The sequence below is a fragment of the Atractosteus spatula genome, chromosome 9, assembly GCF_055471065.1.
Source record: "Atractosteus spatula isolate fAtrSpa1 chromosome 9, fAtrSpa1.hap1, whole genome shotgun sequence".
In the NCBI taxonomy this organism is placed as follows: Eukaryota; Metazoa; Chordata; class Actinopteri; order Semionotiformes; family Lepisosteidae; genus Atractosteus; species Atractosteus spatula.
In genome coordinates, this window is record NC_142714.1 from 18,222,348 (window position 1) to 18,249,880 (window position 27,533).

Consider the following 27,533-nt stretch of genomic DNA (forward strand, 5'->3'; position numbering starts at 1 on the left):
ATTTACATGTTTGTTAAAATCTATTTCAGTCTATTATGTTTTTAGAAGTACAATGTTACTCGCTAATATTACAGCCCTACATGTTTTCATGAAAATATGAGAAAAATTCAAACTGATGAATTTTCATTAGGAGAAATCTCTGCATGTTGTCCATGTTGTAATTACCTCTTTTTCACATAACAGTTTTGGTTCTAATTTATATTCCAGGATTGGGTGAAATCAGTTTGCTAAATCATCATTGTTCCGTAGTACAGCAACCATATCCTTAACAGGGTTTTAATCTCTCCTCTTGTGAGTCCAGCTTCCTGAACTGAATATCCCCATATGAACTGACCCCCGGCTGATATTATTGATTGCACCTGAAAAATGTATTGTCTTCCTTGTTGTTTGATTAAATAAATTAATTGTTAAAAAAATAAATAAGTGGCTTGTTGAAACAGAACAGAAGAACAGAAGTTGCAGAAGAACCTCTATAACAGAAAGGAATGGATGGGGAATATGTTACACAATAACTATACCTTCATTTTTACTGTATTTATTTTAAATTGTGATAAATTATTTATTATCTTTCTTTAGTGCCCTTCATGGTATATCATTTCAAGGCATTGTACAATAAAGCAATCCAGAAATCTGGACAGATGCATAAATACACATAATAAAACAGCAAATCAAATAGATTTAAAAACAGTATAAAAGTGAATTTTAAGACAGGATTTTAAAGTTTTAACTGCATTATAGAATCTGATATGGGCTCTGAGATCATTCCACAGCCTTGGAGCATCAGAACAGAAAATACAGTCTCCCTGTGTTAGGAGCCTCATTCTGGGAACTGGAAGAAGGTCAGAGTTCATGGAGTGCAGGTCATGTGTAGGTGTATAGGGGGTTAACAATTCACTGATGTAGTCAGAAACCAAACTTTCAAACCCTTAAAGATGAGCAGCAGTGTTTTGATATACTGTATGGCTGGCACTGCATCACAAGAATCAAGCCTGGAAAAGACAAAAGCAAACGTTAGCTTGGAGAACTGGAAGAGATGTGTGCCAAGATGCAGAAAAATATCTAAAACAGAGATACAATGTTGTTTTTCTGGTGTGCATTTCATGCCTTTCCTGTCCAGAGCTGTGCAGATCCACCTCTGTTAAAGATTAAAAAAATAAATAAATAAAAAGCTACACAGTGACCCAACACCTTCAATAGTCATTAACTTCTTGAATTGATTAATTTTTATTTTGAATGGAGCATTGGACTAATGTAGGCATAGTTTAGTATCTATGTCAGAGGATTAAGGGTAAAAAGGTATATACATTATATTTCAGTGTGATATACATTTTTTTAAACTGTCCAATGTTATAAATTGGTAGTTAAAATTGTGCTAATATTTTTCCAGTTTAAATGAGACATCTGAGGCAATGTACACTGTCCTACATACATTAAAAATTGAGTTTAATTTTTAAACTATATACTTATTAACTCTTTCTTATGATCTGTATCCTGTGATATGACCCACCTACAGTATTTGTTTACCTTTCAAGATAGGGTTATGTACTGTGGGGGTTACTCATTTAATTCTCTTTCTACACCTGTCACATCTGTACTTTAAACGTTGATTAGTACATGAACTCAAGCCACAGTTGCAGCATTTCCAGAAAATAAGCCTCCAGTTAATCTTCCAAAACAAGCTTAAATCAAATAAATATAATCTTATACTTAAATACATTAAATTGTTTTTTTCAGGTAGATTTAACTTATTTTCTCAGTGAGAAAATTAATTTGGAAATGCTAAATTTTAAGTATTTTTGGGAATGCAGGAAAATGACTGTTTTTTTTATTTGCAGGTTAAATGAGGAGCAAATAGCAACTGTGTGTGAGGCAGTCCTACAGGCTCTGGCCTATTTACATTCACAGGGGGTGATTCACAGAGACATTAAGAGTGACTCCATTCTCCTCACTGTTGATGGACGGGTAAGTTTGATGTACAATTGGAGTTTGTTTATACAGGATTAAGGGTAAACACAGATATTTGCACTGGCAAGACTAGTCACAGAGAAGAGTATGTTTTCCATTTTGTGGCAGATTTGTTTCAGTACTCACGAAAATACAGTCCTGATGTGTGATTTGTGGTTTTCATTTGTTCATTAAGAACACTCTACATAACGCTTTGCTTAAGAAGAAAAACAATACCCACAAAGGGAAGAGTCTATCAAATGAAACACATTTATTAATTAAACTCATTACCATTCTTCAAAAGTTTACTTTCTGATATTGATCAAATTGATGTGTAAATGAATCAGCACAAAATATCCAGCACATGAGAAGCAATTAAGATTTATTTAATCAGGATACCTTTAGCATCAGTTTTCCTTTTTAATTATAAGAATTTCTAGATGCTATGAGGATGAATACATGGTGTATTGTATGAATTGTAGTTGGAAGACCACAGATGGTAATAAAAAAATGATATTGTTTCTGTTTGTTTTGTGTAGGTCAAGCTGTCAGACTTTGGGTTCTGCGCACAGATTAGCAAGGATATCCCAAAGAGAAAGTCTCTGGTGGGAACACCATACTGGATGGCTCCTGAAGTAATTTCCAAAACACCTTACGGCACAGAGGTAAGGAAGCAGGATGATTTAGAAACTCACTCAACTTTTTAACATGCAATTTAATTTTCAAGGTATTAATCTGTCTGTTTTCATGTCTCTAAACTATGCTGAGATATTATATAGACATTAGAAATACACTTTACATTTTTCCTGTACCCTCAAGATAAATAATATAACAAAGTATTTCTCATGTTAAACTTAACAAAAGCTGGCATGTGCTCTGCGATTCATACCAAACCAAATTTAGCACAATGTATTGTGTTGCAGTAATTTCATTTTTCCAGTGAATCATGAAACTTTCTTAATAATTCAATCTTATGGACCAGATGACCATCACTAGACAACAAAAGACATTTCTTGTGCTTTTAACAATGATTCCCCTGCCTCAACACCAGCTTTATAGCTAAATTTAAACCCATTTGAACACTGTGAATCATCACTGCTTGAATACAGAAATGACAGGCAGGGAGAATGAAAAGTTAAGATGTCACTGTTTTCTGTTTGAACCTAGTCATTTATACTTGCTATGAATGTGAGAACGAGGACATTGTTAGCTCAGATCCTGAAAACCAGTAAGGAACCTCTTTCAAATGCACCTTACAACACAGCCAGTAGGTTAGAAAGATGAAACATTTATCTCTTTGTAAGAATGTCTTCTATATATGCAGTCCACACATCTAAGCTCAGATACCCCTTTAATAATAAATAATTATTAAATTTAATTTTCATGTATTTAATTTTCATGTATTTTAATAATTTTCATGTATTTATTATAGAAATATCTACTAAAATTTCACTATCATCTTCATGGTATTGGATTTGAGGATGCAACATTTGTTTCAAATCGTTGCATTTCTGTAATAACTCTGTAAGTTTTGGAAATATTTTCCAGAACACAACTGTAAGCTGTACATCTACTGGACTGCTGCTGTGCATGTCCCCATCTTAATCTATATTCAAACAGTTACTGTAGCTCACTCTCTTGTGATAGTGTTTGGTTTGTGTCCTCGCTTGTGTTTTATACAGTAGTTTGCGTTTGTGTTCATTGTCAGGTGGATATCTGGTCCTTGGGAATTATGGTGGTGGAGATGATAGATGGTGAGCCCCCCTACTTCAGTGACGCACCAGTGCAGGCCATGAAAAGACTTAGAGACGAACCAGCTCCAACAGTGAGAAACACCCATAAGGTGAGCTGCACTGGCACATGCTATCTCAGTGCTTTCCCTTCCATAAAGAAATGATCTAGCAAGCCCACAGTATAATGTAATTGAAAGAACTATTTAATGTGGGGAATAATAGCTTTTATTGCCGTTAGGTAACAAAGAAAAGAAAACACGCAGTAGCAATTCAGCATTGCTAGAGAGAGCCTTCAGGGTTGGCATTTTTGTATTTGACATTTCCTAATGAGTCATGTATTTAACATTATGAGATCAATGACAATAAAACAGATGTAGAACAATGGTTCCCAACCTTTCCAGGTGTGCAGACCCCTTTTTTTTAGTTCTACAGACCATCACGTGCTACTAGTTGTTTTTACACACATGTTATATATACAATATAGGAATCTAATGTCATTCATATTTATTGACTTTACTTTGAGTAACATACTGTACCTAATGAGATGACTGATACTGCTTTTCTGACTTCAAAGAATGGTTATCGGGTCAGAATGATGAAAATGTTAAATCTGATGACAGTGTTAAAACTATATATGAATCACACTTGGGGACCCATTGATGCTGAACTATCTGGAAAACACTGGGCACATACTGTAAATGAAATGGCTGGTATTCACATGCACTGTAATATGCTCTTTTCAAAGCCCAAGAAAGAGGGTCATAGTCTTAACCTTGCTGGTGAAGATTGTATAATTAATTAGAAAGCAACATAGGTTCCTTATTGTCGCAGTGCCACAGATTATAATAGAAAATATAATAGAAAATAGAAAATGCCATTAGCCTCTGTGCCTCTGATAGCACTAGTTTATTTTTTTTCCATCGAGTTAATATGCTGAGTAGTGTACAAATAAGTGTATTAAGTTTAAAATATTTTGTTTCTTGACTTAATAGATCTCACCAGTTCTCAAGGATTTTCTTGACCGCATGTTGACCCGGGATCCTTTGGAAAGAGCCAGTGCCACTGACCTTCTAGAACATCCCTTCCTCCTGCAGTCTGGAACCCCCCAGTGTCTGGTGCCCTTGGTGGACCAGTACCGCAAACGTATGTCCAGGTGTTGACATGGGAGTACTCCTTCCTGTTCTCCTCTATTGGTTACTGCTGCTATCTTGGTGAGCAGGCAGCATCTCCGAAGCTGGTCGGCCACAGCAGATATGATGTCAGGGAACGTCATGGGCTTTGGCTCAGAATCACTGCAATATGTGGCACTGCCTGATCCACCCTCACCTGGGCCTCACGGTAGACAAAGACAGCGTTTCTCTCGTGGCCTGGAAACACCTCCAGAGCTGTTTACTGAAATGTTAACACTTGCGGATGAGCTGCGATGACCTCACGTAGTGAAAGCAGCACTGGTGTTATCTACTATACTGAAAATTGTTCAGTTAGCATCTTTGTGAATTCAGTGCAGGTGCTGAATTCAGCAATAAATGTCTCTTTGCACTGACTTTTACTAAGTCATTTTACTCAGCCTGGACTTTGCTACAGAAATCTCAAAATAAACACAAACGTTTTTTGACCTATGCTTCTCGGACAGAAGTTATTGCATCGTGAAATCATTGGTTTTAGTTCCAGCCAGAGAGAGTCTGGTCTTGACTTGGGACTCCCCAGACTCATTTATCCTCAGTATTCCACATTAACAAATAATTGACAGGCTATGTTTCAGCTGGACAGTCCACAGCAATGCTAATCAGGCAACTGATGTGGCCATAGGGACACTATTAGATTTGTCCACCACCTCCTAGCTTTTGAGTGAAATCATGTGGATATATAGGTTTATATGCAAATTAAAGCAAGAGAACTGTATTATAAGGGCACAACAACAATGTGCTACAGGGAAGTTAATTGTTAAACTGCATTTTAAATAGTTGTTTAACATTTAAACAATGACAAATGTATTATTTTTTCCATAAATGTAACCAATATTTACTATATAATTAGTTTTGCTTTTGTATTTATTGCATTTTTTGTATCAATTGCACATGCTTTTCTTTAAAGTATTGTTGAATATTGTTAAGATGAGATGTTGTAAAAAAGACTTTTATCCTTAGAGTTTTATGGTTGTACAGTTTACCTCAGTTGTAATCAGGGGAAGGTAATGTAAATACAGAAACAATATATCTCTTGCATTGAGCAGCTTTATTGCTTAAATGGTTTACATAATATTGCATCCTTAGGCTTTTATACAGTATATTTGCTTTAATGTTGAAAGTTTACCATTTTGAATACATAAGTGTATTTAGCTTAGACTTTATCCTCATACTTGTTGCAATTTCTGTTTTTCTGATCTTACAATGAATGAATTAAAAATGAAAAAAGACAGATAATAAAAATTGGAGGTTTTGTGTTTGCATTGTTGTAAATGTTAGCCTTCCCATTTAAAAACACACAGACTTTACAGGCACATAAGGAAATTCGTTTTGTATAGTTTTAATGGCACATGTAACTATACAGTAAGACTTCTGTTTGTTTTTTGCTTTATATTTTATTTGCATTGTTCTCTCTCACACGTGTGTACCTCTGAAAGATATAATTCAGGAATGTTTTTAGACTCCACAGTACTGATGGAAATACAGTATATCACTGTAAAACATATTTTAGGAACCTGTGATGTCTCTTCAGTCGAGAGTTTTTTTAGACACCACAGTACAGTTATCAGAGCCTTCTTCCACCAGAGGAGATATTGCTAATCTTGTACCACACCACACCAAGATGTCCCTGCATTCCTTTAAGAGATAATGCCACAGAACACTGTCTGCTGAAAATATGGAAGCTTTTTAATATTGGAAATAAATTTATTTTTAAAAAAGTGGTTGAATGTTTTTTTACACTGTAAGTACAGTATTTAATACTAACACTAATCTAGAGTTGGCTTAACATAGCCGTAGTCTATTGCTGATTTGAACAGGAAAGTCTTTTTCTGAGGCATCTCTGAACTTTTTTCTGAGGCGTCTGATTTTTTTCACTAAATGTAAATATGTCTGAAAATATTCTTTGACACGGTTTTATTAAGAAAACTGATGTGTCCATATATCGGCATGTGTAGAGGGAGGTTGGTTTTATCTAACTTGTAGATTTTGACACTTTATATCCAGGTAGTACAAACTGGTAATACATTAAGCCTTCTTCCAGAAAGGCTGGGCATTAATACCATATTAACAATATACAGCTAGACTCTTCGTAAGAGAGAAATATAGAATTATATTATTTTGATTTGTTTTTGGCCAAAAGATTAAATGAAGTAAATGACCTCTTTCTTTATGGTGATATACAGTACTGGAAGCTTTCAGAGAAATACACTCTCTAATTTCTTTAAACTGCACCAAGACTGAAGTCATGCATCTTTGCATCTCCCATCAATGGGTTAAAGCCAATACAGTAACTCTATCTGAATGAATGGTAAATCTATATGAATGGTACTGTACTTGAATTTCAATCTAAATTGAAGAATTTGGTAGTGATACTTAATCCAGGCTCTATTAAATGTCTCATGTGCAAAATATTGTAGAAACATTCTTCCATCTCTTCCATGATGATCTTCCATCTCAGAAGCATTGCCAGACTACTTTCTATGTTGTCTCTGACTGTAACAAAAAACTGATCAACACATTCATCTTCTCATCTTTTCTACAATTGAATACTGCAAACTTCAGAACTATATGTCCAGAATTGGGCAACCAGACTATTGACCAGGTCAAGTGCAAATGATCATATTACCTCTGTCCTGGAGTCCTTGCAGTTGCTTCCTATCAGGTTTTGTTTTGATTTTCACCTATAAGGCTCAGAACTTATACTTATACAAGACTTTTATTTAACTGGTGTCTGTGTCTGCTTCTTACATCCTCGACTGCATTTCAAATCCCATGTGTTATATGTACACATGCTTACACACTTAGCAAGCCAGTTTCAGACCTGCATCTAAAATAACCCTTCAGAATGCTATTTTCCTTTTTATAATTTGCAGAAACGAGACTTGATTGCTTTTCGGGTCTTTCCAAACAGTATGGTATCTTGAACGCAACATAGTGCATTGTACCCACAGGGTCCAAATTTGCCCTATAAAAGGTCTCTTTTAATAAAATCACTTGACAGAGAATGTTATTAATTGTAAAAACGTTAACTCACAAACTGTTCTTTCGCTCTATACATTATGTCCGATTATGTAAAAATCTGAAATCAGATTAATGTGGAGACATACAAGAAAGTTAACTTTCCAGAGAAAGTTCTTTTTAAACCCTTCATCACATAGGGGAAAATATTTTTTTTTTCTTCAAACGAAACGTTTTCAATATGTAATCAAGGATAGTTATTAGTTTGATTACTTCATATTACGTCTGGTTTCACCCACTGAACAGTATGGTGTTATTATTATTATTATCATTGCCTTGATGGCACATTGAAACATTGAATAAGTACTTATTTTGACAGGTTCAAAAGACTTTAGGAAATTAGGAGAAAATGTAAGGCGATAGAGTACATTTTGTAAAGAATAATCAAAACCAACACATAACAAACAATAAACGAAGTTAATAATTTATTATAGTTTATTAACATTAAAAATAATTACAACAAAAACGGTCATATATTTAGAACACACTAGGTTCAGAAATATGTTTCTTTAAGACAACTACATTTGATTGCATCTTATTTTTAACTATTGGACACAATAGGACAACATTGTTACTGCAGATGCCACAGTTGGCTACAAATGTATACAGATGCAGTACATTCAGCTTCAATGCGATAAGGTGCAGTATATAATATTCTATCTACAGTATACATGACTTGGACTTACAGCTTTTTGCTTATAGCTTATAGCTTTTTGTTCATGCTTTTTAGAAATGTTTTCCTTAAACATCAGTTTTAGTTGTCACACTTCTGCATTCGTGATACTTTTATCTTAAGCTCTTTACATAGATATTAAAACATTTTTATTTTTAAATAATTTATCTCCGCTAAAATATTCTATAAATATTTACTTTTGCAGTGATTATGTTTACGTTACATTTCAGTATTGTAATTGAATAAATATGGTTAATCTTTCATCATTTCATATTTTATTAAAGTATTCGTTCTTTTTTACAAGTAGCTGTTTCCTTATTTAAAGAATGCTCTGAAATAATGTTTTTATGACGTTTTAATTAATACTCTTTACACATTATGGATGACATTGTAGCCATTATGTTCGAACTCACATTTTACTCCACTGATGCTGTCGACGCTTGGTTGATTATTTACTTTCTGGTGCGTGTATGAAAGAGGAAACGTCTCGGATCTGGACATCCTGACTCTTTCACCATCTGACACAGAGGGGAAGTCTTTTACCAGTTTCAGGAACTCTGGGGCTGTGAACCTCCGGAGTAACCGTGTTCCCAACGCAGAAATCATCGGCGGCCTCATCTGGATCCTCTCCGGTGGCATCTCCACTCTCTGGGTGAGAAGTTTGTCTGGGCGCCCGTACTGTGGAAGGCTTAGTCTCTTCTGACACATTCTTATTCCCGAGTGCGCAGAGCTGTCAATTTCTTTAGAGCTCAAATTTATATTTGCTGGCTGGCTGTGTTCGAGCTGCTCAGATTGCTCCCGCCTCTTGTGATTTAGTAGCGTTTTAGGCGCAGTGAGATATTTGTCAGAGTCATTCATCACGGAATACGAGTTCTCTTGGTACTGCATTTTTGCAATTACAGATTGCTCACCCTGAAGTGACCCCCTCCTAACTCTTATGGAGGGATCGGTTGTGTCAGACAAACCACCTTGATCTGATTGCTCGCTGTTGAATGACTGTGCTTTGCTCCAGACTGGAATTCTTTCTATCTCCTCTTGTGTAACTTCAGTGTCTTTGTACCCACCTGCACTACTTTGCTCTGCTGTGCCTTCTGTTTTAAAACCCTTTCTGTCCTTCAGTTTGCAATTTTGCATTTGTTTGACTGTGAAAAGAGCAGTGCTTTTAATTTCCTGGCCATCCTTGTTGAAGTTTCTGTGAAGCTGCTGCTGGCCTTTTTTTTCTGGGGACTGGTTTTGAACTTTGACTCGTTTTCTCAGTCCATTGCTGTCGCCTACTCTGAGTTGCTTTTGAAACACAGCAGGCAGGTGATCTTCACATTTACTGTGGAACTGTTTGGTGAACCTTTCCAGCACTTGTCTGGGCAGCCGATTGGGCCGCCGTGTTTCTCCCTGTTCTTTCCTACTCACATCCACGAGCTGCTCTTCCAAACTGAGGCATTTATTTCCTGGGATGCTCAGTGCCTGGACACACTGGTTGTGTCCAAAGAAATTCGCCACTTGGATGGCTGAGTGTCCAGCTTGATTGGTCCTGTCCAGCTTCAGCCCAAGCCTCTTGAAAGCTCGGATGAGAAATTCCAAAACCTGGCTGTGACCGGAGCAGGCAGCATACATCAGGGCACTATTACCCCACGTGTCAGATATTTCAGGGTCTGCATTGAACTGCACAAGAAGCTTCACCACATCTAGGTGTCCCAGTTCGCACGCCAGGCTCAACGCTGTCCTTCCCTCATCATCCTGGCAGTTCACATCTGCTCCCTTCTCCAAAAGAAGTCTAGTGAACTTCACTCTGGTTGCTGGGTCTGGTAGAGATACAGCAAACATCAGAGGAGTTTTGCTGTTCTCTGTTTTGGAGTTGATTATCCTTCCATCCAAGGCATCCAAGATGAAGCGAGCCAAATGCACTTTGCCACTATGCATGGCTTCCAAGAAAGTCTTGGTTCCAGATCCTTGACACAAGTCTTTTGGACGAAGCATGCCTGCAATTTTCTATTATTTTGATTCAGGAGATTTCTCTTACTGAAGTTTATCTAATGAATTCTACAAGTTGAGTTAGCTCACACTTTGCATCTTCTGTCCTTGTGTGTGTGGCGTGTAGCTGAGTGATGCTAAGGGAAGAGGTGTGTGGCTTTTTATACCTTCTTATTCATACTGCCTCTGTTGCTATGGGAACAGCCGTCCGAGGCTTGTGATGCTCTTACAGCATCCATTCAGAATAACTTCTCCATGCCGAGAGGAGAGGGAAGGCTGCGATCTGTAACTAAACAAATGCACAAGGAATCAGTTTGTATTTTCATACCTGCAGGCAATAGTGATGAGTATCACTTCCAAAAGGAGCCACTTATCATCTGTTGTTATGTCACCGAGGCTACATTTTTTTCTGTTGATGGATATAGCCCTGAGCTTTAAAATGCCGCATGTACAAGTGCACTTTGGAATGCTTATTTTTTATTTTAGGTGTGAATAAGAAGAAAAAAACGCTGTGCTCCTAATACCACTGTGAAGTATGCATAAAATAAATTAAATAGTACAGAAAATGGACTTCCCTTCAGTAAAAGACATCTAAATTTACCCTGTTGCAGATTGGCAGTATTTAGTGTTAAGTGGTTGTGTTTCATTCCCCATCAAAACAAGAGATATAGCAAGAAAGTTTAAATGTGTAAAACAAGCACTTTAAATTAAAGCATCTTTTTACTATATTTCAGTAAAAAGTCCTTTTGCCAGAAATGCATTTCAGGACATGACATAACCTTTAAATTTTTATATTGCTAGTTTTATCTTAGCTATTTAAAGAGATTAATCTTTTATTAATTAAATGAAAACATTATGCAAGTTAAATTTCTTTCTCTCCTTTTTATTTAATATATATTGAAGCTGAAATTTCAACAGAAACTCAAGGAATGTGCGTGTTTGTGAAGTGACCATCTTGTCAGTTTTATAAATGAGACTTCAAAAATTAAATCCACATTTAAAAGAAGACTTTCAGAAAGAGAACACTTTTGCATTGCAACTGTTTTAGGATGGCAAAATTATACAGTAGTAAAACACAGAACCTCATATTAGCTAGTCGTTTTGAGTAAAACAGCACACAATACAATACACAATACAGTACATTTCTCTTTTTAGTTAAATTCATGTCATGCTGCCTTACTCTAAGATTTGAAAATATGTTTTAGATATGTTAGGAAAGGAGTGAAATTAACTGAATTAACTTTGTTCTTTATTGAATATAGAGTGAAATTACTGTATATTTTACAGCATTTAGGGAGCTTGTTAGTGCACTGGTACTACTTTTACAAGGTTTCATCTTCAGAAACACCTTGTTGTGCAGTATGACCTTGGTGCTAAATGTCAGGCACCACCTGCTTCTGTACCAAAGCAACCTGTGAAAAAGCCTGACATTAATTAGATGCTCTCAATGATCCATAAACTGTGAGTATCTGATATACTAACTATGTAAGACCCTTTCTGATAGTCGAGTGATTGCACTTAACACACTTAATTAAATCTGCTGCTTGTCCCTGAAAAATAATTAGAATTATTTTACAACAAGTATTCAGAATTTGTCTGAATGCTGTCTAAGGTCTGTGTGGGCTTTGAATCATTGATGAATGAAGGGGATGAATAGGAAATTTAAATTTGTGAAAGGTCCAGCCGTAGATGTTTGTTAAAACGAATGGCATTTTAAGTTCCATTTTGTGCTGCTAATGTTGACCATTTTATACAGATACCTAGTGCCTTACAAAAATGGTAGAAACTGTACCACTTTGTTCCTGGTATAAAATACCCTCACAGATGTATTCTATGTTGCTCAATTCTTTTGCTTGGATTTTTATTACTTTATTGTCCATCTTGTTTTTCTTATCAAATATAGAATACTTAATGCAAATACTGTATAACTTTAATGTTTTAAATTTAGCCAGTTGCTGTTTGTCTACCAAATTACTGAATCCCTGCTATTCTCCAAACCTTCCTTCCCCCCTTCCAAGGGGATATTCAAAACCACTGATGCTCTTTTCCCATCCACTATCTCCCAGTCTTCCCAAAGCAATACTTACTATCAGCCACTAACAATGTGCTCCTGCAATGAACCAGGATTATTCCAGAATTAGGAAGCCCTCTGAAACCGTTCAAAATTCATGTCTTAAAATAGGTTTCCCTCCAACAGTCCAAGATAAAAACTGCCTTCTAGGGAATACAACCCACTTGTTCATTTGCTTCAGTCAGAATGATGCAGATTGTGCACTAAATGCAGATTATTATCCAGTAGTATAAATATCTGTTCGGCATCTTCTACATTGCTGAAACAACTGAGTTGACAGCACTGAACTGGCATTTCAATTAATCTGTAAATTAAGGCATACTTTGTCTAAAACAAAGAAAACTGAAGCAAATGAAACTATTACAAACACTTCTCTTTAAAATGCTTGCTAACATCAACATTTACAATCCGGTTCTAATTTTGACTGAAATCCCCAAAAGAATAAAATAAAATCAAATAAATGAAAACAGGACAAGTCACAAAAAGCCACATGCTGTCCATATTAATTGCATTTCCTCAGTAAATATAGTGGCAAACCATGCCTTTTAATCACTGCTGACAGCCACCTGGAAATAATGATCACTTTTGGCTAGCCACTCTGTGGGTTTTTTATGTCATTCACATAAAAAGCCTCTATCGACAATCAATTGTTTTCTAGATAGAAACCAATCAAGCTGGTTCAATGCTCTCTGTAAGCAAAATGTATTTACCCTGGGCTTCACAATGACTCCAGTTTATTCTCACTATTTTAACAACATTTTAGAGTCGTACTGGTTTAGAGAGGTCATGTGTACAAAGGATGTGTCCTATTGACTACTAGTAAGTAGTTCAGATTTTTTTGCCCCACTGCAGAAAATAGAATAATATTCTTTACATTTCACTCTTTTCTGTAACTTGTTTTTGTAAGTCCGTTGTTTCATAATCTACGTTAAAATTTTATACCTCTGGACAACATATAAAATTGTTGTTGGTGTGTTCTAAGCATTACAAAATGTGTCTACTTAATGTGGTTTAAGTACAGTTACAGGTAATAAAGCAGTGTATAACAGTAAAAGTGTAGTAAATCATAGAAAGGTATGATATAACATAAAAAATGGGCAGCTGATTTATATCAGCAAATATATCGGAAAATTATATTGGTTGAATTGGAAATTATATTGGTTGGAAAATTGCACCGGTTGCCTGCATGCTTAATACAGTATGTTGACCACATAAGGAGTATTCGGTATGGAGAGATATTTTTGTATGTTTGTAAATTATGGTTAATTGTGTTTCGAAATGTGGACAAAAGGTGTTTTAAAAGGGGATAAAATATAGTATGCTAGAGAATTAGAACACTGAAAAATCAAGCATTGAACTTATTTTGTGTATGTGAGGAGTTGAAAGGCTTGATTTTTAAATGTCTTATTTCTTAGAACATAGGCCTAAAACAATTACCCTTCATCACTAAATATCAGAAACCCTACCACTATGAATGCAGGTTTTCCACTTCAGTCAGGTATTAACAATGCCAATTGCCAATGAAACTATCAAGTATAAATAGTGGAATAAAATTTTACATATTTCACAATAAATAACTATTAATTCAAATACTCGGTTTCCTCTAGTCACCTTCTTCAGTTCAAGAACTACTAATTCCTTGGTTCAGAGAACAGGCCTGTCTCAGTCTTATACAGTAATTATCAAGCCCGACTTCAGCTCCACAGAAAACATGGACTAAGTGTTGAGTGATCTGAAAGACTTCATTAAAAAGGTATGTTTTTTTTTCTCAAAGGAAAAATTATGCTAAAGCTGGACAATATAAATATAAAATTCATATTCTATATTTAGATTCATATGAAAATAATATCAGGCTGAAATAAGGGTTTGAAAGCCTTATTTATTTTTCCTACGCTATTGCTATTGCTTTCTCAATCTGAGAATGCCATCCAGCCATTTCTTGAAAGATGCCAGGAATTCAGCTCCAAGAACATGACTGGCATTTTGTTCCAGACAACCACTACTCTTTGTTTAAAGAAGTGCTTCTTATTCTGGATAATAAAAATGCATTTCCATTTGGGTACTTGATTCACTGAAGTAGTCCTCATATTGTGACTGCATATATGTTCGAAGCTGTTTGGTGCAATGATGTAATAGTACTGTTCTTTTGGTACATGTTGCTATGTCAGAACAGCCCAGGAGAGTGAAGAACCATGGCAACTCAAATGAAAAGAGGACTCTGTGACCTCGCCAAACTCCCAGATCTTCATTCACACTCTACTTAAACCTCAGAATGTCATATGGCCCATAAGAATGATGAGTAATTGTATTTGATGGCTAATTACCGAAGACAAAGAGCTATTCTCAATTTTTTGTTTTTTACAAAATGGTCCTTAGATCTAGATAATACTACACATTCAGGCAGTCAATCAATGTTCTTAAACTATACAGTAGGTACAATTCATGTAATTACTCAGATAATTACTATATAAGAACAAGTAATAGGTTTATTCCATGCTGAAAAAAAGAGGAAAGAGAACACAACGTTTCGGCTGTGGAGCCTTCTTCAGGTGCTCTATATTACTAATTACTCTATATACAGCTGTAATGCACATAGTTTAATTTGGATCTTTGTTGTTTTTTGGTGTACACTAAGAATTGATGCATTCAGTTACTCTATTATTTTACTGTAAGTGTTTTAATATTGGTTTAATATTCATGCACAACTGATGTGTTGCATATGGTATGTTTGCCACAAAGTGTGAGTAAATCTCTAAGGCTTTAGTTATGGTTTTTGATTGAGTTGTTTTTGATTTTTTTAAAATGTCACTTGAAGATTATTTTGAAAAAAAAAGGTCCTTTTTGAGCAGTGTCTCTGCCTAACAGTAATGAAAATCATTTTTATTTCCAAAAGATTCTCTTTAAAATAATTTGTAGGCATATCTAAAGATTTGAAAGAGTTTCTTTTGAAGATTTTTTATCAAGAGGCTGTATGATATGAAGATGTAGCTGTAGATGTAATGAGCTCTGTAAGGCTTTTTTAAATTTCCATTCTGAACACAAATGGCTTTTCTAACAGCTAATTAAACTGCTGTCCCAGGATAGCTTACACGTTCCATTTTAATAATGTAATTACTGCAATGAAAGTGACATGAGGATGATGATGTAACCTCTGTTTCCATCCAAGGGCATAAACAACCAAATCAAATTTACCACAGGCTGAGTACAGGTAATGTGCTAAGTTTTTAAAAACTTTAAATTATGTGATTCGTTTGAATTTAACCAGAAAAATAAACATACTTTAAGTACCAAAGTACCAACAAATACAAATAAAAATGTGCAATGTGTAGAAAATCTCATGACTACAACTTATCGTAGATACTTACTAAAGCATGACATTCTGTTTTTTTCTTTAAACCTGCTATCAATTTTTAATGCCTTTTCAAGGTGACTTTACAATATTATTGTAAGTCAGAGATAGATAACTGAATCATCTGCTATTAAATTCGTGTGGATATACTGTATAAACAATAAATACATTATCATACACAGTACAAATAGATTTGAGTAGCTTTGATACTGGAATGCACAAATATAAGAAAGTTCTACTACTAAAGTAATAATAGGGGAATTTATAGTCCTGTATTTCTTAAATACAGATACTGTACTCTTTGGTGGGACGCATTTGCTGCTCCTCTGTCACATTTCTCCTTATCTTGAATTCCAGGATCGTTCTAGCTGTCCTGTTATTTAAGTTCCATATTCCCCAAGCTCAAGTGGAACTATTGTATTGGTTCAGTTGCTTTGAAGACACATGATAATATGTACTTAAGACGTATGCTTTGAAATTGCTTTTGGTAGGAACTATTTTTGACACTGTGTACACCCTGGGACATTCAGATTATAACTTATTTTTTACAGTGTTGGTAGTGGATCTTATAGTTTTTAAAAAGCATTTAAGATTTGTAAGACTTGACAAAAAAGTTACTGTACACACTATAGCAATATAAATATATGTCATCAATAGTGGCAGGAACATAAACTGTAATAGAATGTACAGTAAGTCACAAAGTTATTTCTAAAACGGTTTAGGCTAATGTGTGGTTTTAAAATAATTTATTTAAAGCATGTCATATATCCATTTGTTGAAACTTTAAAATAGAAAAAAAACTGTTTCATAAACATGCTTTATAAATTATTTTGAAACCTAATTCTTTTATTTATTTTTTTACAATCCTATTGTTTTATGCTCTTTAGAAAATTGCAATGCAGGCATACCTGAATCAACCGCCACCCTTACTCTAAAAACTATTTCTTAATGAAAAAATGCAGCATTATTGAAACACTAAAGGAGGGGATAATCATATTCATGGCTCTGACATGTGACAGAACAGCGTAAGAGCAGAGCAGAGCAATGGTAAGTAGAAAACTTAATGCAGAAATGTTCCAGATTTGTTTTTTTTAAATGTCTGTCAGATTTTATTACATTGACTGAATGGGCTTGTGAATGACAAGATGTTTGATAACATGATGGTTATCAACATATAAAACAGCGTATGTCTTTATAAAGTTGTTAAAATGACTTATGTAAATCTGCAAACATGTTGCTTGGGCTATCTGCAGACTTTGCACAATCTAATTTACTTCACCAAAATTAAAAGTGAAAATAAATCAGTGAGTGTCAAAATATGTACCCCTTTCAATGTTCCAGAATTGGCTGAAGATCCAACTAATAGAAAACATGAATGCAATAGCACAGAAATAGCTATAGATACAAATGTTATTGATTGTTTTTAATCACAGGCCAGTTCTTAGAATCATTAAGTAGAAATTAGGGTAAAGTAAAACTAATCTGTGGTCAGGAGAATCTAATTACAGAAGGCAGTATGAGAAACGAAAACCACAGCTGCACTTTTTAATTTGTGTCCCAAAAGGCAATATTATAACAGCCAATTTAAAATACCCCCGGGCATGCTGATTTTCAAAACAAGTACTTGTTTTCTTAAAGGTGAAATAAAAAATAGAATTTACTGGAATAAGTACTTTAGGACTCTCCATTGCCTAGTTAAAGTTTGTCTAATAAATGCACTTGAAGCCTTCAAAATAATTACATACAGCATGATGTGCACTAAAGCATTACATGATAACTCTCTAGTGTAAATAATCAGACCAAACCATTTCCCATGTACAAAACCAACCAAGTCAGTAGCAACAAGGTATTCTTTTGTATGATTTGACATACCTTAGTTAAATAAGATTCAGGCTAGTATACTGTAATCAGGTCTCCTTTCATCCCTAAATGTAAACATGGCAGTTGGAAGGGCATTTCAACCTAAATTGTGCTAAGTTACATCATACCTTTAAAGTGTGACTTTACAAGTCTGATCCATTTTTGATTTGGTCAGAAATATTTTAGTCTGATGCCATTTAGTAGTAGAAATAAAAATATATTTCAGGAAAACAATTTTACATCTTCCTAAATGCATAATTCCTTTAAAGTGGAACTGCAGTCACAGTTCTGGTTATTAAATCTCGATAACAAAGTAAATTAATTGCTATTACAAATTCCAAAAAAGAAAACTTTGTCAAAGTACTGTTGTCACAAACCCCTGCTCACGCCTCAGGTGAGAGCAAGAATTGCGAGGGAAAGCAGCCCTTCCTGCTCACTAGTCACTGTAATGATTAATGTAATGTGATGTAGGAGAGAATAAGTACAGGTTGTGCAGCAGACATTTCACTGCAGGAATGTTCCAACATTATCTGTATGCAGAGTTAACAAGTTGTATCATCTCTTGTATTGTATTGTAAGTTGTTTTCTCATCAAAACCATCTTGAAATTGAGTGCAAAATTTCTATTTGATTAAAAGAGATGTATTCAAAAGCCTGCTTCTTTACAATATAATAGGGCTGCTTCAGCTCACCAGAAGTTTGGTTGCCTCATACTAAATCACAGAATATGGTGTTGCACACACCTGGAAATTCAGTCTATTTTGTGTTATAAAGGTTTTACACATTACTGTGTACATTTAACTTTCATTGTGGTGTTAAGTGCACTCATCAATGCTGATTCTTTCTAACCCCAAAATATAAGAATAGTGTTGCTGTTTCATTTTAAGCTGAAAATTACAGTATAAGTGAAGATCTGAAGCTGTCCTGTCACAGAATAACTGAGAACCTTCTGGTTCTGTGATTTATTCTTCCAAAAGTAGTTTAATAAAAATAATGACAACCATGAATTAGGCGTGTTTGAAGATGTTAATTGAGTGTTCAGTAATATAATTGGTGAAATTTGGCTCAGCTTGATTGGCTGAAGGCCACATTCCTGGTCAAGAAGGAGGCTGGTACACCCATGCAGAGTGAGGAGTACATCATGCAGAGATGGGCTGGTGGAGGTCTAAATAAGGTGACGTGTGAAGAGAAGAGAGATTTGCAAGTTATAAAGTACAGTATATATTATGTAGGTTTTAGAAATGATGTTTTGAATGATAATGTGATTTGGTTGTGATCATCCTTCTTGAATGTCAGTAAAGATCTTCCATTCAGTGATTCATCTCATGATCATACCTTGTATTTTATTTTTTTCAGTTTTACCTTGACATGCTCCCTTTTGAGAAATAACATAAGCTAGCCTGTGAGCATGACTTCGATATTCAACGATTTATGTATTTACTCCTAAAAGTTGCATGTGTTGTATTGTAAGTTACATGTACTGAAAACTGAGTAAAGCTAAGCCACACAATTTCTCAGGTTCTTTACCTAAAGACAGCAGTAAGAAATAACTGAATCAGATGGCCAAAAACAGTGATGTGCATATTACAGATTGCCTTTGCTTATTTTCCTTATGGAGCACACCTACCCTTATCATTTTCAAGTGAGGCACTATGAGCTTTATCAAGGTCAACAGGCAATTTGATTGTTTTCTCTTCCTTCCTCTGCAGAGAACCTTCCCTCACTTCTATTTTCCTCTAAAATGTCTTCTAATGTTTTTTTTTCATTACAGGATTCAACAGCTTGAGTTTAGATATAGTTTCACACATTGTCACTCTCACTCTGTGAGAGCACCTGGTCTGTAGCACGATGCACGTCCATGTGCCTTTAGAAAGGCATTAGACTGGGATAGATCATAATCCCTTACAATGCCAAGACTTTCTCAATTGCTTAAACTTCTCTTTTTGTTTGCAGAAGACTGCTGAGGCACTCTTATAGGAATGTAATCTTATTATTGTGAGAATTGTTCATGTCCAGATCATGACCAGCTCCTGTCTGACTTGCTCCTACCCCATCCCAATTTGCAGAATGAATGAAATGTAGTATGATCTCTTGATAGTATAAAAAGGTGTTTAAAATTAAATTTTAGATGAGAATTACTAAAGAAATTGAGCTCTTTTATTATGTATTGTATGTATTGTGTGATGGTTGTCCATCAATGATGGTTGAACTTTGTGCAGCTCATCTGTTTGGAAGATGAGCTGCATGAAGAAACCTGTGCGGGAGAGTATTTTGAAGTGGGAAAGCCATTGCACTGGGGAAGTCCCACTCTCTCGACCTCAGAAGCCTGGGTCCAGTGGTACGAGTAGTCGTCACAACTGGAGACTTCCTTGGTTGCAGTGGCTTGGTTGATGCCTTTCTGTGCCTTGTCATGCCCTTCGCTTTCCATGGAGAATTGCAACAGTGTAGTATCCCATCTTGATACTGGGGCATTAGGACCCACACATACTGCAGGGTGAGCACTTCCCGCTGGCCCAGTAAAACCTCTTCTAGCAGCAACCTTAGTTTTTTCCAGGAGGTCTCCCATCCAGGTACTGAGCAGGCTCACACAGCTTAGGGGCAGTAGGTTGCCATTTGTGAGCTGCAGGGTGAAATGGCTGCTGGCTGAGTATTGTGTAAGTGTATGTTAAACCAGCATGGCTCCTGTATTTGTATTAGCCCTTAACATTCATGACATCAGATGCATTTATTTGTCCACTGGTATATTAAAATAAATCTTTAAATCATCCAGAAGAATATAAAGTATTTTAAAATACATATTATTTGTTCACTGGGATTGACTGGAATACTTTCCAGGATGTATCCTGCCTTGTTTCTATTGGAATAACTGGCTTGTGTTCCCGAATTGGATAAAGCGGTTAGAAAATGGATGGATGGATATTATTTGTTCACTGACGTTTGCCAGAAAGAAAGCAATTAAAGTTGGAATTATAATAGATTGCAAACTCAACCCTTAAACACAATAAGATATCTTATACACATACACACAGAATTTTGTATCTATGACATGCCAATATTAACCTTAAGAAAAAGTCCAAAACCAAACAGGACAGATATAAAAACCCCACTGCTATTCACTTTACTTATTCACTTTACTTATTGAGTACTGAGCACATTAAGATATGTCTCTTTGACAGACAAACCTATCTAGCCTTTTTGATTGTGTCCCTTTGTTGTGCTCCTGCATGTCACCCTTTCAGACGAGCATGCTATTATTAAAAGTTTAAGGATGTTATTGGAAGTGTTTAACATCTCAGTCAGACCTGTCAGTAACTTGACATCAACCTCATTGTCTTCCTGTCCTACCACAGAGTGAGGATATTTATCCCTGTGTTAAAACACAGCCTGTTGCTATGCATATCCACACCCTGTAATTACTACTGTTTCCCTTTATGTTAGTGCTAAACTGTAATTAATAGTTTTAATATGCAGTTTTGTTAAATCTAATACCTTGCTTCCAGCTGAAGAGACTTGAGTGACAGAAAATTACAGCTAACAGTACATCTTTCTTAGAAACTTGAAAACGGTTGTGTACCATAGAAAGCAAGTGATAATAAAAAGCAATAAACACAGTAAACAGGAAAATAACTTCGTAGTATGTATATACCTGCAGTGATAATGATCATGATCTGGCATTTTAATTTGTTAGTTCACTATACTGAGAATAAAAAACAAACTTCCTGCTCTATTTATGAATATATGTATTTAATAAAATAAAGCATACATATTTTGGATATTTATTAAATGTTTTGGTACAATTAATTGATCATTCATGGCTGACCATGATACACTAAAGTGACTATCTTTTGCACAAACATCATCTCCTCAATAGTAAGAAAGTTGAATGGCCTTGTGTGAATAAAGTCAAGGAAGAAAAACACAGGAGGGAACCAATATGCCCTTCTTATTAAGAAAACAACACCTTCATGCCATCAGTATGTTGGAGAGTGGACTAAGCCAACTCGCTGTTACTTACCATCTGGGGTGATCTCAGCTACCTTTTTTAACCTGGAAAAATGTTACAGTGAAACAGTCCATCAACACAGAAGAGAGGTCCTGATCTGGGAAGTAATGATTCATGATGCTTCTCTAAGATTGATAGGGAGTTCTTGGATTGATCAAATCCTGGGACCTCATTTACTGGCCATCTTGTGGGTACATCCTAACAAAACATCATCCCAGCAGGATAAAAATATGCTGTGGAGTCCTCATTTGCCAGACTGGATTCCCATGATACTGTACATTAGTGGAATGAGCTGAGATGACCTATGGCATCTGGGGTTTAGAGAGTATATGATTGCAAGTCACTTTAGATACAAGCATCTGCCAAATTAATTAGTATAAAAGTAAATGTGTGAATAAGCACATTATTGTCCAGGATCTACAAGAGGAATAAGACAGAAACGCACAAGACAGCATATCAAATCTGGTGGAAAGCATGTGTCACAGGTGTATACTGTAGATTGTATTGATACAAGGGTGTGCAGGCAAGACCCGTAACTGTTCTGATGACAAATATTAATCTGCATAATGAATTTACTTACTGTATGTCTTGTCTTTTATGTAAAATATTAGTGTCTCTGCTAATATAATATTTCATCATATTCCTTCTAATGACTTCATGGAATGATGCATTTTCAATATAAGTGATACGTGTACAGTATGTTTAGATTTTCTCTAAATCTTAATGAACTTCACGATACCTCACTTGTGAGGGCTATTAAAGATAGCTTTATTGTGACTTGATCAAGCTTGATGTTATCATTCAAAACCTGAGGTTCAGAGACAGAAAACATTTGTACATGTTATTTTTTATAAAAAGCAAAAACAAGCTCCTACCTATACATTATGTCTGTAAGAAGACATCACGTCTGAGTACATGAGAAACACATTTAATCTATAAAGTCACTTATCTTGAGACCACTTATGTACTGTATACTCTATGGTCATAAAGAAGCATCTTTGATAAAAACTACTTGTTGAACTTTTACAAAAAATGTGAACTTGTCTAAACTAATCTAAAATGTCTTTACTAATAGACATGTGCAATACATCAGAAACAGTCCCTAGTTCCTTCATGTCTGAATCCTGTCAAAAACAGATAGATAAAAAATAAATAAAGAAACATGAAAAAAATTAAAGCAACCAACAAGACAAGCTTTTATACGGGGATAATGAAGTATAAAGGGCTCCACTGAAAATGTCAGAGATTATGAGTCATCTTGAACAGCATTGTCTGTAAATCAATTACATGACTCCACTTTCTTTTTTAGCTTTAAATTATGCTGTGAGTTTACCAAGGAGCCATTAGTCTATAATTCTTATCAGGCTTTCTTGATTTATTCCTATAAAAAATGCTTTAACTTTACTTTAAATGCAGAAATAACTTAGAATTTGTGTGGTTAGGTTCAAGACTTTAACTATTACTCTAAAACTCATATTTGTCTGTCAGACATACTAGAAAAAACCCATCACACATACAGTATATAACTCACTCTATTCAGCTTTAATAATATGAGGGTAATACGAGGGGGGGGTTCATAAAGTAGCTTTTTCACCTTTATAAAGACAGTGGACCTGCTCAGAAATTGCTTTTACGCTATTTTCCAACCCATTAATTTCTAAAATGTAGAAGTCAACACATTTCTTTAAAAGACTTCTTCCGAACTTGCCACAATACGGTAACATATTTACACATGGCTATGGAAATGTCTTTAATGTCACTTGTAAGTGAAACAGCACTTAGCAACATTCTTATCAGCACTTAACATTACACTGGAAGATTAGAACTAGCTAATCTGACAAGCTTCACGTGGATTGTTTAAATCTGTCATGTCATCCAGATATGAACAAGCAATAATGATGAAATACTTATAAGCTCTTTGCTCAATGACTACAATTGCAATTACAATACATTGTATTACTTAATAAAAGTTAAGAGTTCTTGCTACACTTCAACACAAATAGGTAGGGAGGAATTGAACCCCCAGTAACTGAGCCTAAAGTCTATACCTAGTATCCTTCCCCCCTGCTCAGACAGCCCGTAATAACACAAGAAACTGAGTGCTATCTGTCTTTTCGACATTGCTAGTGTCAAAGATAATCAGAATGAACTTGCTATGATTTGGAAAGCTATACATAAATAATGAATTATACTGAGTGGTCAATTATTAAATTAATACTAATTCACCTTTATTATTTCAAGAAAATAAATTGTTCAATTCCATGACACATAAATTAAAACCCTTTACTGTATTTTTTGAAGCATCTTGTAATTGGTTAGTAGAAAGTTGAACTATAGGCAAGTTAAATAACGATAAAATCTTTAAAGGAAATTATTTTGAATATTGGGCAAGAAACAGGGTAGTATTTGGTAGTATTTTAGATGTCACAGATGATACTTGGATGTGTTTCAGGAGACAAACAGTTCTTTGTTTAAGAAAAAACGTTTTATGTCACAAATTTAATAATTTCTTTGAAAAACTGAATTCAACTTATTTCTAGGCTGAAATGCAAGCATGTCTCTAGGACAACAGTTAGGTTTGGCAGGCAAACATTTAAAAATAGAATAAGAAGGCACATGTGTTTGAAATCCTTTGTAATGCTGCTGAAGAGCACTATAAAAAGACAGTTTCCCATTGTATAAACTGCTCAGGGTCTAGGCTTTTGTTCAATCTCTGTGCATCTAGTATCAATTATTCATCTACTAAATACCTTGTTGAAGTAAAAAAATAAAATCTTGCATTGCTTAATTTTGTACATCAAAGGAAAAGCCAGGGCACACAAACACACAGCTGGAATACTGTATTGATTTTGTCTTAGAAGCAGCGCTGTATGTTGAAGTAAATTTATAAAAGCACTCATGGTGAAAAAAAAAATACACCTATTTGTGAAAAATATTTTTTACATACATGTGGATATTGACAATGTGGCATTATGATTACTGAGTAAGAGTGTAGTGAATTGAATTTTAAGAGCTTCTCAACATATTGAAAAACCATATTGAAAAACAAGACAACCATATTTCAAAATTCTAAATTATGTTAGCAGGCTAACATTTTGTAACATTTTGTAACTTGTGTATGATCTCCCCATATTTGTGTGGAGGTCCTCCAGGTGCTCTAGTTGCCTCTCATGATCCAAAGACATACTGGTGGGTTAATTGGCTTCTGGACAAATTGGCCCTGGTGTGAGTGTGTGTCCTGTGATAGGGTGATGTCCCATTCACGTGTATCCCACATTGTCCCTCTTGCTTGCTGGGACATTGAAGTGTATAGTGAATAGTTTATTGCTTGAGAATGGATGGAACATACTTTCTTAGTGGTTGTTACAGTTTCTTGTGCTATAAATAATTTTCATTTTTATTTTACTGAACTACAGTATATACAGGAAATTTATCATTCTAGGACCAAAATACTTACATTATAATTTAAATTAAAGACTACTATTTCCTACAATCACAGTCAGTCCCTGTGTTACTGTAGAGTAATGCCACAGAAGTCTTTCAGAAAAACAGTTCATTTCTCAAAATATGTCACTCTCTGCAAATATATGAAGTGTTTTAACAAAAGACTGGGAGGAGGTCCCATTCTAATCCGACCTATTTCCACTGTCCAGTGCATAAATGCCTCCAGACAACCTTGTTTGTACTGTATATCTTTTCTCGCACCACATCTGCACCCCATCTTCATCCTTGCAGTGGCTCCCTGGTTCATTCCTTGTGAACTGAGGGGGTGGTCCTGTTACCCTTGCTCTTACACTTGAGTGTTGTTCCCTAAGCCAAGCAATTTATGTCAAATAAATAATAGTTTCCAATAGTTCTATGTCACACTAATTAAGATTTGACCAAACTACAAAACATTTATTTTTGAAGATTGATTGGCTCTATGTTTTTTTCTTATATGATATGTTTTGGGTGGCTGTGACAGGTATTGGGAATCAGAAGCTTTCTGATAATGGATGAAGTGAAACTTATTTTCATAGTTTATCAGCTAGGCATTGAATACTGAGGGTTACATATAAATGCCGGAAACAAAACTACTGATGTTCCATAGTGTAATAAAGTTATGTGTTGATTACATTAATGTTCTCAGTAGTCTAAAAATGGCTTTTTGTACACGGAAGTCATTAGTGATTGCCCTGGGACAGAACTTAATGTTCTTGAGTACACTACTGTTGTTACCCTGTAAAATAATTATTAGTAGTTTCAGTCATAAGTGGTTTTCTTCCAGACATTTTTATCTTCAGTCATTTGAAATGAGAACATCTGTATTTTTTAACATAACATGCAAGTTCATTTCCTGCCTTCTGTGTAATCAAAATCTAGGACAAATTTCCCTTAATGTTTTCCATTTTATAATTTAATTTTCTTCACTTATCTGTGCAAATAAAAATCAAGCAAGTGGAAATTCTGTATTGTTAGCATGGTATAAATGGTATTTTCAGACTGTATAGTATATGTATAAGTGTCTATTTACAATTTGTTCTAAAGAAGAAAACAGCTGGTATTGAATTTTCTCAAGACAAGTAAAATTGGGAAGTCTAATATCCTTCCACATACTGTATACAGTATGTTTATTTTTAAATAAATATGAGTAGATTTGATAGAAATATTCGAACCACTAAAATTTTACTGTTACATGAAGCAAGCATTCAAAGGCAGAACTCAAAATCTAAATGAACTAAATACAAATTACATACAGAGAGTTTGTGAGCATCTGTAACATGACGTTTAGTTCTTGTCTGATCTTAGAAACTAAGCAAGTCTGCACCTGTAAATCAAATGGATAGGAGACATCTAGTGAAAATCAGGCTGATTGTAAATGGTTGAGACAGGGCATCAGTCGGTGTCTGTTTAGAAAGCCACAGCTCTATGGAATTGATGGTTTGATGAGCTACAGCTGTGGGCTGTCCTATTATACAAGGCCTGTCTAACCTCTTGAGAGATGCAACAAATTGTCTTGGACTGTAGGGAGACTGCACAGTTTCTCTTGTGTTTGATGCAGGCTGTCTGTGCATGATAAATGCTGGCAGCTATGGATTTGTTTGACACTGACAGGCTGGGCATGAGAGATGCTGGCAGCTGTGGGTGTGTTTTTAAGCAGGCTTATTGGACATGAAGAGAAATTGGTAGTTGCAGGAATGTAAGAGTACTGTATATGTTTTCACTCAGGATACAACAGGGCTGGGTAGCTGACTGCTACCAGCAGCAGGGTTGAAGCGCAAGAAAAGCAGCATCATGGGTGCTGTGTGAGTATGTGTGACCAAGGTCCCTAGGAAAGAGATTTTTTTTATGTGGGAGCCTACAGTGTCCACTGTAGCTCTGAGGGAGAGCCTGGTGAAATAATCTTCTAAGCAACAGAAAGCTGAAGAAGGAATTGCCTGAGATGTGATACGGTGGTACAGAGCTGTGTGCTCAGTGCTGTCACATTTGTCTGTAAGAGTGAATGGTGAGAAGACAGCAGGTGGAGAACACCAAGGAGTCTTCTCCAGCAGGAGTACAACATGTGAGATCAAGGAGCTTGGATAGAGAGAAAATTTCTTGTGAAAGCCTGTGTAGTTGTTTACGATGAAATGGCAATGTATTTATGAATGACTGAATGGTTGTCATTGAGCTGGAAGGGCTGCCCATCAGGCTTGTGATGAATGTGTAGCTGTGAGACCAGAGATCAGGAGACATGCCTGTAATCCCT

At 35.4% G+C, this 27,533-nt stretch overlaps 2 protein-coding genes across 5 annotated transcripts in view; one reads left to right on the plus strand and one right to left on the minus strand.

Annotated features, from left to right (window-relative positions):
• Positions 1 to 6,122, plus strand: part of pak6 (p21 (RAC1) activated kinase 6) — a 45,537-nt gene extending 39,415 nt beyond the window's left edge. For all 4 annotated transcript variants that reach the window (XM_088925780.1, XM_088925779.1, XM_088925778.1 and 1 more), the window contains 4 exons: positions 1,836 to 1,962; positions 2,484 to 2,609; positions 3,653 to 3,787; positions 4,670 to 6,122. In XM_088925780.1, coding sequence (XP_088781906.1) covers positions 1,836 to 1,962; positions 2,484 to 2,609; positions 3,653 to 3,787; positions 4,670 to 4,837 — 556 coding nt within the window. In that variant the 3' untranslated portion in view covers positions 4,838 to 6,122. The remainder of the gene's footprint in view (positions 1 to 1,835; positions 1,963 to 2,483; positions 2,610 to 3,652; positions 3,788 to 4,669) is intronic.
• A 2,177-nt stretch (positions 6,123 to 8,299) lies between these two features.
• On the minus strand, positions 8,300 to 10,653 carry ankrd63 (ankyrin repeat domain 63). The gene has a single exon (XM_088925402.1). The coding sequence runs from the start codon at positions 10,527 to 10,529 to the stop codon at positions 8,925 to 8,927; it is 1,605 nt and encodes a 534-aa protein (XP_088781528.1). The 5' UTR covers positions 10,530 to 10,653; the 3' UTR covers positions 8,300 to 8,924.
• Positions 10,654 to 27,533: the final 16,880 nt, after the last annotated feature.